Source organism: Arvicola amphibius, chromosome 12, assembly GCF_903992535.2.
Source record: "Arvicola amphibius chromosome 12, mArvAmp1.2, whole genome shotgun sequence".
In the NCBI taxonomy this organism is placed as follows: domain Eukaryota; kingdom Metazoa; phylum Chordata; class Mammalia; order Rodentia; family Cricetidae; genus Arvicola; species Arvicola amphibius.
Window position 1 is genome coordinate 121,863,332 of NC_052058.2, and position 12,873 is coordinate 121,876,204.

At 54.6% G+C, this 12,873-nt stretch overlaps 2 protein-coding genes across 3 annotated transcripts in view; one reads left to right on the plus strand and one right to left on the minus strand.

Annotated features, from left to right (window-relative positions):
* Trpm4 (transient receptor potential cation channel subfamily M member 4) overlaps positions 1 to 7,275 on the minus strand; it is a 37,283-nt gene extending 30,008 nt beyond the window's left edge. Inside the window, exons 1-6 of the mRNA XM_038313773.1 lie at positions 7,169 to 7,275; positions 6,854 to 6,924; positions 1,223 to 1,397; positions 765 to 945; positions 487 to 650; positions 135 to 318 (exon numbers count right to left, since the gene is read on the minus strand). Of these exons, the coding sequence (XP_038169701.1) occupies positions 135 to 318; positions 487 to 650; positions 765 to 945; positions 1,223 to 1,397; positions 6,854 to 6,924; positions 7,169 to 7,192 (799 nt within the window). The 5' untranslated portion in view covers positions 7,193 to 7,275. The remainder of the gene's footprint in view (positions 1 to 134; positions 319 to 486; positions 651 to 764; positions 946 to 1,222; positions 1,398 to 6,853; positions 6,925 to 7,168) is intronic.
* A 1,330-nt stretch (positions 7,276 to 8,605) lies between these two features.
* Positions 8,606 to 11,737, plus strand: Hrc (histidine rich calcium binding protein). 2 transcript variants are annotated; one of them, XM_038314302.1, is made up of 7 exons: positions 8,606 to 9,272; positions 9,387 to 10,436; positions 10,514 to 10,584; positions 10,884 to 10,952; positions 11,087 to 11,141; positions 11,502 to 11,538; positions 11,701 to 11,737. In XM_038314302.1, the coding sequence occupies exons 1-7, from the start codon at positions 8,606 to 8,608 to the stop codon at positions 11,735 to 11,737; spliced, it is 1,986 nt and encodes a 661-aa protein (XP_038170230.1). The 2 variants fall into 2 exon arrangements, with proteins under 2 accessions (XP_038170230.1, XP_038170229.1); XM_038314301.1 differs by having other exon boundaries at positions 8,606 to 10,436.
* The last annotated feature ends 1,136 nt before the right edge of the window (positions 11,738 to 12,873 follow it).

A 12,873-nucleotide genomic window follows, 5' to 3' on the forward strand; every position in this document is an offset into this window, starting at 1 on the left:
AGTGCTAGGATTAAAGGTGTGTGCCACCATGCCCGGCATGGACAAGCCTCTTAACAGAGGAAATCTGCCCAGTCTTGAGCACACCTGGCCAGTGGGGTCCTGTGTGCTGAGTCCTGAACACAAAGCCCACTCACCTCCCACTCCAGTCTTCTGCTGAGCCACGTAGGACTCAAAGCGAAGGCGGAAGCGGTTCTCACCGCCCGGGCGCCCATAGGTGCCGTCATCCACCAAGAAGAAAGCAGAATAGTTGTAATCCAGGGGGAACTCAACTCCGTCCTCAGGGTCACCGCGCCATCTGTACCTTGCAGGGAATGAGCCCTGAGCACAATGCCAGACAGAGAAGTCTTTCAGAAGGGACAGACCGGGAGGACCCTGACCTTCTCCCTCAGACCCAGCCCTCCTCCCTTAGACCCAGGAGTCCTTCCCAGCCTCCTCCCTCAGACCAGCACTCCCGGTCAGGGCCTCTTCTCTGAACCCCATTCCCACCTTAGGGTTGATCAGCATATCTCTGTTCCGGACCACACCCCAGGGGGCCACGCCCATGGCCACCACCTTGCTGCCCCCAGTGCTGGCCATCTGGTGGTCCCTCACAGCCACACCCACATGCCGGCCTATGCCCGTGTGCAGTCCCCCTGTGACAATCCAGGCCCCTATGGAAGACGGAGAGGAAACCAGTAAGGCTCGGGAATGGAAGCAATGCCCTCCAACCCGAGCAGCAGTGGGGCCGAGGCCCAGGAGACACAGTCCCTAACCCCTGTGGTCACCTGTGCTCTGGGCGGCTCGCACCAGCCCACGACGTAGAAGGTCCTGTAGCCAGGTCTGGAGCACGGGGCCCCCCGACCCCCCCAGTACTGACACCACCAAGTTTGGGGCACGAAAGCCCCAAGTACGGGTGACGAGACTGTACACAGTGGCCGGATCTGTGCGGTCAGACAGCCGGAGGAACTGTGGACACAGGAGGAAGAGACACATGGGGGACAGAGAGACAGAGACAGCAGGGGACAGACCCAGACAGATGAAGACAGAGGCCCAAAGAGAGACAGGGAGACAGAGACCCAGACAGAAGCAGACAGACAGACGGGGAGGCAGCAAGGACCTAGAGAGAGAGAGGGACAGACACTTAGACAGAGGCACCCAAAGATCAGGGTGGGCCAGTAGGGAGATACATTCAGCCTTTGTCCCAGCCCCACCCAGCCTGGTGGCCCAGACATGCAGGCCTCACGTTGCTGGGCCTTCTGCCAGAATATATGAAGTCCAGGTCTCCATAGGCATCTGTGGGCTTCTCTGTAGTGTGCTCGTCGCTGCTCCACTCTGAAACTACAGCTGCCCCAAAGGCGTCCTCCACAGCCACAGATGGGTGGGCATTCCGAGGTCTCCCACATTGGCACAAGGTCCCTCTGGGGGCATGAGGGTAGAGCATGAACCCTGGGTGTCCCACTGACTCCATCCTGTACAAATGTCCATATTCTGTCCCCAGAGATAAGAGGCCAGGGCAAGGCCAGTATTGACTTGATTCTGGAGAAGAAATTGAGGCAAGGGCTGCTATAGCCAGACAAGTCAGGGCAGGGAGCCTGAGCTGCAGGATCAGAATCAAGACAAGCAGGCGGCCATCGGCAGGCGCCACAAAAAATGAAATGAAACAGAGAATTCAAAACAGAAAAGAACTGTAAAGAATGATTCAGCCACAACAAAAGTCGGGTGTGGTGGCACACACTTTTATCTCAGCACTCACTCAGACAGGCGGATCTCTGTGAGTTCAAGGCGAGCCAGAGCTACACAGAGAAACCCTGTCTCAAAAAGAAAAGAAAAGGAAGAAGAAAGGGAGGGAAGGGAGGGAGGGAGGGAGGGAGGGAGGGAGGGAGGGAGGGAGGGAGGGAGGGAGGGAGGGAGGGAGGGAAATAAAAAAGAATGGCTCAAAGAAAAGTTTGAGTACCAGAGGTTGAGGCCATTGTGCGGTTTGGAGAAAGCACCTTCACGGTTCTGAGACTAAATTTCCCCTTCGATACAAAGATAGCAATAGCACCAAGGAACTCAGAGGAGCCAAAAAAATCAGGAGTGTTTCCTGAAATGAGGATAGCAACAGCTCCAGCTGGAGACCAGCTACGGGAACTTTAAATAACCTAGAGTTACACCCCAGGAAAGTCAAGGCTTTTTCAGAGCTCCCTGACTGCAAGGGGGGTGCTCTGCCAGGTGCTGGCCTGTCAGTCAGCTCCAGCCGTCCCAGGCCTGCTTTCTCAGGCGGAAGGGCAGGAGACAGGCGACCAAGCCCAGGCCAAGATCCCCATGTTCTCTGTCACTGTATTTCAGCCCCTTCCCTGCTTGTTTCCTCCTTACTGTGAGAAACAGGCAACAAATGAAGGTTTCTGTTTCCGTCTCCATAGATACAATGTTTTCCTCTCTAAATAAGGACAAAGTGGTTTGGAGAGATGGCTCCGGGATTAAGAATGCATGCAGAGGGCAGGAGTTGGATTCCCTGTACCCAGATGGCAGCTCACAGGCATCTATATGTAACTCCAAACCGAGGGGATCCTGGCCTTCTTAGGCACCATACAGGTACGTGGTGCACAAACACACACAGGCAAAATGCCTATACAGGTAAAATAAATAAAAATTTCAAAAAAGAACAGAACGAATATTTAAAAATCATAAATGTTCAAGTGTTCCTTGCTACTCAGGCGACTGTTGCCTTAGTTTAGGAAAGCAAGGAGCAGGGACTGGGGGAAACATAGCTAAGTCTCCATGGCCCTGATTGTAAAAGGATTCAAAAAGTTGGCTCGCCACAGTTTCAGAAGCTAAGTGAGCCACTGACCTGGGGGGTGAGGGTGACATAGGCTCTCAGGTAGCCCAGGCTGGCTTCAAACTTACTATAGCCAAAGTTGATCACAAATTATTTCTTCTCGTCTATTTATTTATTGCCTTCAAATTTCTGATCCTCCTGCCTGAGCCTTGAGAGTTCTGGAATTACAGGTATGCACTACCATAGCTGGCTTATTTTTGTGCAGAGGATGGAACCAGGCCTGAGGGCTTGCTAGGCAAACATTCTAACTGAGCTACATCCCCAAGCCTTCCTGGGCCTTTGTTTACCTTAATTTTTTTTTTCCTTTTTCGAGACAGGGTTTCTTTGTCCCGGAACTTGCTCTGTGGACAACACCGGCCTTGAACTCACAGAGATCTGCCTGCCTCTGCCTCCTGAGAGCTGGGGTAAGACTGTGCCGCCACCACCACCCAGCATCTTAGTATTTTTATATGTTGTATGTATGAATATTTGCCTTCACGTGTGTCAGTGGTGCCACATGGTGACTGTGGAGGCTGGAAGAGGGAGTTAGGGCCCCTGGAACTGTAGTTAGGAAGGTCGTGAGCCATCACGACCTGAACTCAGGTCCTCTGCAAGAGCAACCAGTGTTCCTAATCATGGCGCCGCCTCTCCGGTTCCCTGTGCCTTGTTTTTTGAGAACCCAAGCTGGTCTAAACCAGCTTTATCGCCCAGGTTGACCTTGACTTCTGATGCTGCTGCTGTGTCTCCCCAGTGCTGAGATGCCAAGCGTACACCAGCGCACATTACACACCCAGCCTAGGACCAGTTTTACAGACGTGGGGATGCAGGCCATGCTCCCGGCCATGTACAGGACACACATCAGGTCTGTGCCTACAGCCTATTGTCTTCCTAGAGCTACAATAAAGGACACAGCCTCCTCCTTCTCTAATGCCAGGGAACCCTGGTATGCCTCAATTTCCCCCCACTTAATCCTCTTACACATCTGGATCTCATTCTTGGACTCCCCTTGTTCCCTCTACTTTTCTAGTCAAAATGTCTACATGGAACATTCTGGAGCACCTAGCCCCAGGGAGTCTATTGTCTGCATGGGGTTCCTTATAACCTAACTTAACAAGTTAAAATAAACTTGGAGAAAGTGCTTGTCTTGAAAGCATTCTGTCCCTAAGGCCCATAAACATGGATGTAGCTGTGCACAGGCGTAATCCCAGCGCTGGGGAGGAGGGGGCAGCCAGCCTAGCCAGGTCACCCCAAGCTAGTGAGAGACGCTGTCTCAAAAAAAAAAAACAAAAACAAGGTAGAGGTGTGTGAGGGACACCGCCTGAGGCAAAAAAAAAAAACAAGGTAGAGGTGTGTGTTTGTGTGTGTGTAACACCGCCTGGGGCAAAAAAAAACCAAGGTAGAGGTGTGTGTGTGTGTGTGTGTGTGTAACACCGCCTGAGGCAAAAAAAAAACAAGATAGAGGTGGTGTGTGTGTGTGTGTGTATATATATGTGTGTGTGTGTGTGTGTGTGTGTGTAACACCGCCTGAGGCAAAAAAAAAACAAGGTAGAGGCATGTGAGGAATACCGCCTGAGGTTGTCTCTGGCTTCCACATGCACGTGTGCACACATTTGCACCTGCACAGGGAGCGCACACAGAATAAAGGAAACCTTAGTCTGATCACACTTCCTGTCTCAGGGCTGGCACCACTAGTGGCCCGCTGTCTCCATACGCAATACGGACAGTGAGCAAGGCCACCCCAGAAGAAAGTTCTGGGCACATGGCGCTGGCAACATTTCTCGTGCCTGCCTGCCTCCTGACAGAGCTCTGTGTGGCTCTGAGACACAAAGGCTCCATTCAGGTGCCATCTCTTTGTCAGGAGTGGCTGGCCACCATGGAATGCACCCTTCTAGAAACCTTGGCCTGATCCCCAAAGTTCAAGCCCAACCCCCATGGCAGCTTTCTCTCCCCTCCGCTGCCATCAGAGCATCAAGAACTATGCCGCCTCCAGGCAGCCCTCCATGATTTTCTAGCCCAAGGTCTCCAGGGGCCAAAGGAAAGGTTAGGAAGCTTCTGCAGTTGGCATTTGTCGTAAAGCCAGTCAGAGATGACGGGGGGGGGGTTGTTGGGGAGGTGGGTGTTTTGGTTTTTATTTTGTGTGTATCTGTGTGTGTGTGTGAGAGAGAGAGAGAGAGCATTTGCCTGCATGTATGTCTGGGTACCACGTATGTGTGAGGCCAGAAGAGGAAGTCAGAGCCCCAGGAACTAGAGTTAGATTTTGAGAGCTGCCATGGGGGTGCTGGGAACTGAGCAGCCAGGGTTCTTCACCACCAACCTCTGGTGGTATTTTGTTGCTGGGGTTTTGTTTGAAGGTAAGATCTGCTTCTGTAGCCCGGTTGATCTCAGACCTGTAATCTCCCCACCTCGTTCTCCTGAGTGCTAGGACAGGTGTGTACCGACACACCTGGCAGGTTTCTTGGGTTTGTGTTTTGGTCTTGGGAATAAAAACCAACACATGTTAAGTATGTGTGCTATCACTGAAGACAGGTGTTTAAAGTTCTCCATGTAAGAAGGAAGGCGGGGGAGAGGCAAGAAAAAGACAGAGGGAAAGAAAATTGGCTGTGGAGGTAGCTTTTGCATTTCCTCATCTACTTCCGTGGTTTCAGTCTCCACCTGCAGCTGGGACCTCTCCGACCCCAGGGTGAGCCTCAACCTTCTGCTAAGTACCAATTGGGTCCCCACCCACCCCACCCTGCTTCCCAAGGTCTATTATGCACACAGAAGCAAGGGCTACACTCTCAATGATTTTCAAACCTGCGTGTTTTCCTGGGTTTCCCATCTTGGTGACGACCACCCTATTCCTACACTCTAGTCTGCAGACGGCACGCCCGGGAGCCACACTGCCCATGAGCACTGGTCCCCAGGGTCCACTCTCAGGTTCCCGGACTCTGATCTGTCCTCAGGCAGCTCACACATACCGCCTGCCCAAGCCCTACTGTGCCTTCCTAGCCCCAGAAAAACCTCACACTCACTCAGGTGGCCTCTGAGTGCCCATGAGGTCATGGCCAACTTGCTCATGACAACGTTTACACCCTGAACTCTGCTCTGCTTTCAAGACACACCGGCTATCGTTAGGGAGGACTTCGAACATGCAGTTCTAAGGCCCAGAGTCACCTTCCAAGCCCACATTGCAACACCTTCCCAATGACACCTGTGCCCACCAGCTCCCTTCCCCCACTTACTTCTATTACCCTGCCTGTGGCCCTTTGCCATCAGCAAACAGTATATGTGTTTATTTACACAGCATTTTCCTGTCCCGCCGTGGTGGGACAACAGGCTCCTGATAAAGGCACACTAAGAAGAGATGCCACTGCCCCAAGCTGAAAGACCATCCTGAGAATAGATTTAAAGCTGGACCCAACTAGGGAGACCGCAGATGAAGCTGGGGGACTATGGGACTTGCTCGTGCCCCTTGCCACACACAGCACAGCACACAGTGGTAATTGCCCGTTTCTCTTGGGAGCTGCAGACATTTCGGAGTGTTTATTAGGTGGTGGGCAGAGTTCCAGAACCGTCCCAAAGTGACCTTGTTTAGTTTGTTCGGCAACCTCAGGAGGGAAGAACTGTTCTGTGCCCAGGTGACAAGAATGGCCCAAGAAGGGAATTTCTATCCCAAAGCTGCAGAGCTCGGTACGGCTGGCAGGGCTGTGGGGCTATCGATGGATGACACAGAGAGCCACAGCAGAGACAACGTGACACAAAGAGAAACGCATGGACGAGACACAAAGACACAGAATTGATCCCCGGAGCTTCCCAACCTCCAGCTAGGGGAGAATGCAGAATCCGGGGTGTGCCCTAGGTGGGGGGGGGAAGGTTCGGTCTGAGGTGGAGGCGGGGAAATGCCCCTGGTGGGCGGAGCCTGTCTGTGGTGGGTGGGGTCTGTCTGTAGGGGACCGAGAAGGGTCTGTCCGTGGTGGGCAGGCCTTATCACCGTTGAGTGGGGGAGGGGGGAGTCCGGACTGTGGGGGGCGGTGCCTGTCTGCAGCGGGCAGGGGCCGCGAACCTGTGCTGCCAGGCCAGCTGCCCCGAACTGCTCACCCGGAATCATCGCAGAGGTCCACTATGAACGTCGTGCACACCTTCTTCCTGAAGATCTTAGGGATCCAGCTCTGAGAACCGGAACGAGAAGGGCAGGGCGGGAACCTGGGTCAGACCCACGGAATGCGAAGACAGCCCCACGCGCCCCCAGGGACACCTTGAGAACTTCAGTGTCCTCCTCCCGCAGGCTCAGTCAGGACCCCAATCCCCTTGATCTGGAAACTCCTGGCCCAGCGCCCACTGCATCTGACCCGGATCGGCGGGGCTGGCGCCACTCCGGAACCCGCTCACATCCAGCCCCGCGCCGTGCGATACCTGCTCCTTCTCCGGGCCCACCATGCTGCCGCCGCAGCCCCGGGGGCTCGGTGTATTTCCTCCCAGCCGCTGACCCACCCGACCAAACCGGATCCACGACTTCGCAGTCTAGCCCGGGGCGGGGAGTCCCAGGGAACACGTCACTGGAGGCGGGAAGAGGGCGGCCCGCGCTGTGGAGGAGGGACAGACTGGGCTGCCTAGCACGGGATGGGGTCCGGTAGAGGGGACCAAAGACTCAGAGAACGAACAGAGAGAGCAGAGGGAGGGAGGAGCCAGAGTGGGCCATGGGACAAACACAGACTCAGAGACGGACTGAGAGAAAGAGACAGACAGAAACTAAGGGAGGGACCCAGAGAAGAAAGGGAGTGGGGAGGTGGGGACAGGGACATAGAGACTCAGAGAGAGTGGGGGCATATAGACAGAGAGAATGAGATACACAGACAGGGACAAAGCTAGAAATGCCGAGAGAGAGGGTAGAAGACAGAGCCAGGAATCAGAGAGAGACAGAGAGACCCACCAGGAGAGAGCAGGGAGGACACAGTAAGAGTTGGGGGGGGGGTGCTAGAATCCTGAAAAGGAACAGGGACTTTCAGAAACAGTGACTATGGGGGTGGGGGGCTTGATTCATAAAGGACAAAACCCCAAAAGTATGTTGACAAGGTGGGGTGGTGCTCAGAGAAGAGTGACGCTGGTCTCTTGCCAAGTCCCTCTAGTGGGGACAGCTGGGACCTAGTAACCTGAGTCCCCAGCAGCCTCCCCCTGCTGTATTTATAGCTCTGGCCTGGTCCCCTGCCCCCAGATCTGAGTTCCAGGGACAGGAGGTCATGAGGTGTTGGGGACTCTTCCACAGCCTCTGCATGTCACCCACTTTCACACCAAATGTCCCATCCTGGCTGCAAATTCTTCACAACCGTACCCCCCAATTCTTGCATTGCAGGGGTCCTTGGGCTCCTAACTATGCCACTGTCTCCAGGTGCCCTGGGCTCTTCGGCACTCCACACTCTAGCCGTAGTCTAGCCTTTGCCTCCAAGTTACCAAGCATGAGCTTTGGACAGACCAAAGACAAGTCCCTGCCCCCTCCTGGCCATGAAGACCCCTCCACCACCCAGTCCTGAGCCAGAGGAACAGGAGGGGAGGGGCAGGCAGGGGTTGACCAGAATAACTTAGGCTGAGGATAAATTTAGCCACAAGGAGGGGAGGGGACAGACCCCATTGGCCCAGCAGTGGGAAGGGAGGTCCTGGAACCAGGGTCACAGCTCCAAAGGGGACATCCTCAGAGAGGCATCCAAGACCTGAGGAAGATAGACAAGTAAAGAGTGGGAGAGATACCACCACCCAAGAGAGACAACCTGAAAGTCAGAAAAAAAACAAGGCACAAGAACCCATCAAAGTCAGCTGAAGTCAGGCTTGGAAGAAGTTCAACTGCTAAACGTCCCTATGGGCTTCCAGGGGCCTTGGTTGTATACTTGTCTCCTTTGGGCCACAGTAGCCAGCCTGCTGTTCCCTCCACTGGTGACCCAGGAGCTGAGAGGGGCTGGGCTGGGCCTTGGCAACTGGAACAACAATGCCGGCATCCCTGGGTCTTCAGAGGACACGTCGGCTGAGTTTGGCCACCACATCTACAGTCGTGGGGGCCATCGGGGTGAGAAGGACAAAGACCACAGGGAAGAGGATGACGATTTCTCCAGGGAATATGGCCACCGGCTCCAAGACCACAGATACCCTGGCCACGAGGCTGGAGAGGAGAATGTCTCTGAAGAGGTCTTCAGAGGGCATGTTAGACAGCCCCACGGGCACAGAGGACATGATAATGAAGATTTGGGGAACTCAGCGGAGCCTGAGGACCACTTCCCCAGACGGAGGAGTCACAGCCATGAAGATGAAGATGAGGATAGCATTGTCTCCAGTGAGGATCACCATGGCCACGGAGGGGAAGATGATGGGGAGGAAGTAGAGAACTCTGATGATAAGCACAAGGCCCATGGTCACCAGAGCCACCAGAGCCACTCAGAGGAAGGAGGTGAAGAGGGTTCAGATGAACACCATCATGCCCACAGCCATAGACATGAAGGCCACAAAGACGAAGATGATGATGATGAAGATGGTGATTTCACTGAGCGTGGGCACCAGGCCCACAGACACCGAGGCCATGAAGAAGAAGAAGAAGAAGAAGAAGAAGAAGAAGAAGAAGAAGAAGAAGAAGAAGAAGAAGAAGAAGAAGAAGAAGAAGAAGAAGAAGATGACGACTCCACTGAACATGGGCACCAGGTCCACAGACACCAAGGCCATGATGATGATGATGATGATGATGATGATGATGATGATGATGATGATGGCTCCATAGAGCATGGGCACCAGGTCCACAGACACCGAGGCCATGAAGATGATGATGAAGAAGAAGAAGAAGATGATGATGATGATGATGGCTCCATAGAGCATGGGCACCAGGTCCACAGACACCAAGGAGATGAGAAGGAAGATGATGAAGATAACTCAGATGAAGGCTACTATCATGTCCCCAGCCGTGGCCACCAAAGCCACCAAGATGAGGAAGAGGAAGATGAGGCTGTATCCACTGAACATTGGCACCCATCTCCTAGACATACTCACCATGGTCTTGGAAGTGAGAATCAAGAAGAGGGGGTAACAGTCAAGTTCAGCCACCATACTGCAAGCCACCAACCCCAAGGCCACAAGTCTGACAAGGAGGAGGACTTCCCAGAAGAGTATATGACAGAAGTTCCTGGCCATCACCACCACAGAGTCTCCAGGGAGGGAGATGGGGACATTTCTGCTGAGTTTGGCCATGAGGTCCCCAGTCACAGGCCACAAGATCAAGATAAACAGATCAGCCAGGGTCACAGAGAGTTTGTCCAAGGTGACATTGATCATCAGCCCCTACAGCCCACAGGGGCTGGTTCCGAGGAATCAAGGAAGGAAGATGACCACAGCTCTCAAGAGGAAGACAAAGACTCAGAGCAGAGCAAAGGATCTCGCAGTGAAGAGGAGGAGGAGGTTCACAGCCTCCCCAAGAGCCAGGAAGATGAGGAAAAGGAAGAAAAAGATGAGCAAGAGAGTAGGGAAGACAGGACGGAGGTTCGGACTCCAGTGAGCCGTCACAGAAAGCAGGAGGAAGAGGAGGAAGAGGAGGAAGAGGAGGAGATCCCGGAAGAAAACCTGCTACCCTTCACCATCATCCCAAACCCCCTGGCAGGAAGGGAGGTGGACAGAGAAGGTTCCAGCGAGGAGGAGAGCCGTGAGGTCACAGGTAAGTGACCTGGCTCTGTGGGGGTGGGGAAGGCAGATTGGTCAACCGGAATCACTGTGGCCCTCCTGTCCCCACAGGTCAGCACGATGCCCAGAAGCATGAGAACTACCAGCCAGGGTCCCTGTGTGGTTATTGTTCTTTCTGCAATGTAGGTCCCTAGCCCAGATCTGCCTGCCATGCCCTGGGGTGCTGTGGGAGACCTCTGAACCTGACTGGGGGGAGGGGCAGCAAAATAAATGCTGGGGACCAGAAGCTGGGGTGGGGAGAAGTTAAGGGTCACCCTCCAGGTCTGTGACCACTCAATGGGGGGGGGGGGGGTTTGAGCTATCTTTAGATAGGAAACTTGGGAGGGTGGTGTGAGGAACCACCTGGAAAGAAGGGGGACTCTGAGCTCAGACATGGATTCTGGGCTAGGGACTCCTCTAACCAGGCTCCTCCTGTCCCCAGAGATGTACTGAATGTGAAAGCTGTCATTGTGATGAGGAGAACATGGGGGAACACTGTGACCAGTGTCAGGTGAGACCTTCCCAGGGACTCAGCTCAGGCACCAGATGGCTGGTCCCACTAAAGCACCCACACTGACCCTCCACCCAACCTCGGGCCTGGGTGGTCGTGACAGCTCCCTGACCAGGCTCTCCCCCTGTCCTCAGCACTGCCAATTCTGCTACCTCTGCCCGCTGGTCTGTGAAACCCTCTGCACTCCAGGTGAGAAGCAAAGCAGGCACCTATGGAGGGGCAAAGTCTTACAAAGTGGGGTTGGAGCCAACCTGAGCTCTGAACCAGGAAAGCTGCTGGTTGTGGCTGAATGGTAGGGTGGGGTGGGGGTGTGACCATAGCAAAGGTCCTCAGGCAGAGCCTGGCCTGAAGTTAAGATTGAGCCAGTGTTGAGGGTACTCCCAGAAGCCAGTGGGTGGAACCAAAGTAAACAAAAATGGTGGTTTGGGGCAACTGGAGAGCAAGCAGGAGTTAAATTAGAAAGGCACCAAATGTCATATGTCTGCGCTTGCTCTGAGTGTTCCCCCATCATGCCCCTCCCTCAAACCTCTTCTCTCTGCTCCCTCCCAGGAAGCTACATCGACTATTTCTCCTCCTCCCTGTATCAGTAAGTGTGGGGCTGGGTGGGGATGACGCAGTTCAAGGGACTTGTTTAGAGAAGGCTGGCCCACCGGGAGCTAAAGAGCTATCCTGGGACTCTGAACCGGTCAGGGTCATGATGGCTGAAGGACCTCTGGGTGCTGGCTAACCTTCGTGTCTTCCTGTCCAGAGCCCTGGCTGACATGCTGGAGACTCCAGAGCCCTGACCCAGCCACAACTGCGGCAGATGTAGCTCCCCTGGGCTGCCCACCTGACAGGAGGTCTGAATAAATGTGCTCCTGGAAACAGCAGTGTCCAGTGTGGGGTGTGTCCTGGCGGAAGGAGACTACAGCCGGTAGGAAGAGGCATCAGCCTCTCCTAGAGGGCCTGACTCCTTGATTCTGAAGGTGGCTGGTTTGCATTCTTAACATCTTGAGAACAAAAGCTGGGAGAGGTGGCACACACCTTTAATCTCAGTGCAGAGGCAGAGGCAAGCGGATCTCTGTGAGTTCGAGGCTAGCCTAGTCTACATAGTGAGTTCCAGGCCAGCCAGGACTACATAGTGAGACCCTGTCTCAAAAAAAGGCTGGTCAACACCAGAACTTTTGAAACAGTAGGTCTTTACCCGTGATCACTGAGTAACGCCTGGGGCTAGGAGGCCAACTGAGAGTCGGGGTGGGGGACTCCCCGCTGTCCATCCCCTCCCCAAGCCACATCACCCAGCGACATAGTTGACAGAGGGATTTTCCCATGCAAACCCCGGAGCCGGAGGGGAACTGGGAACGCAGTGCTGCGTCCCTGACCCTTGGGCACAGACACCGCCATAGCACGGGGGGCGGGGAGGCCCCGGGGGACACGAGACACGGGAGGGACAGGGACTCCGCACACAGATGACCCCCGAGGACTGGCGACCAGACGCTGCGGGAGCAGGACTGAGTGGCACGGGAGTGGGGGGCGAGGCTTGTAGCAGCGAGTCTCCCCTCCCCTCCTAGCAGACGAAGAAGGAAGACTTGGGCCCCGCGACTGGGCAAGAGAAGGAGGAGGGGCGGCCTCTCCCCGCATGCGGCCCGAGAGCGAAGCCCGCCCCCTTCCCGCAGGTGCAGGGTGCCTGGCTCCCCTCCGAAACGGATCAATAAATTACAAAGTAGAGAAAAGGGAGGCGGAGGGATTTCTTCCTGTCCTCTTCTTCCGATGCCCCCCCCCACTTAGTCCATTTCCTGTGGTTTAGTCCAGGCCCAGTCCATCTGGGAGGCGGAACGCGCACTCTGGGCTGGTGTGTAAAGATGGTGCAGTCCGCAGTGAGAGCTCCCTCACGGTGGTCTCCGGCTAGACAATACTCTGCAAAGGAGGGAAAACGGCCCAG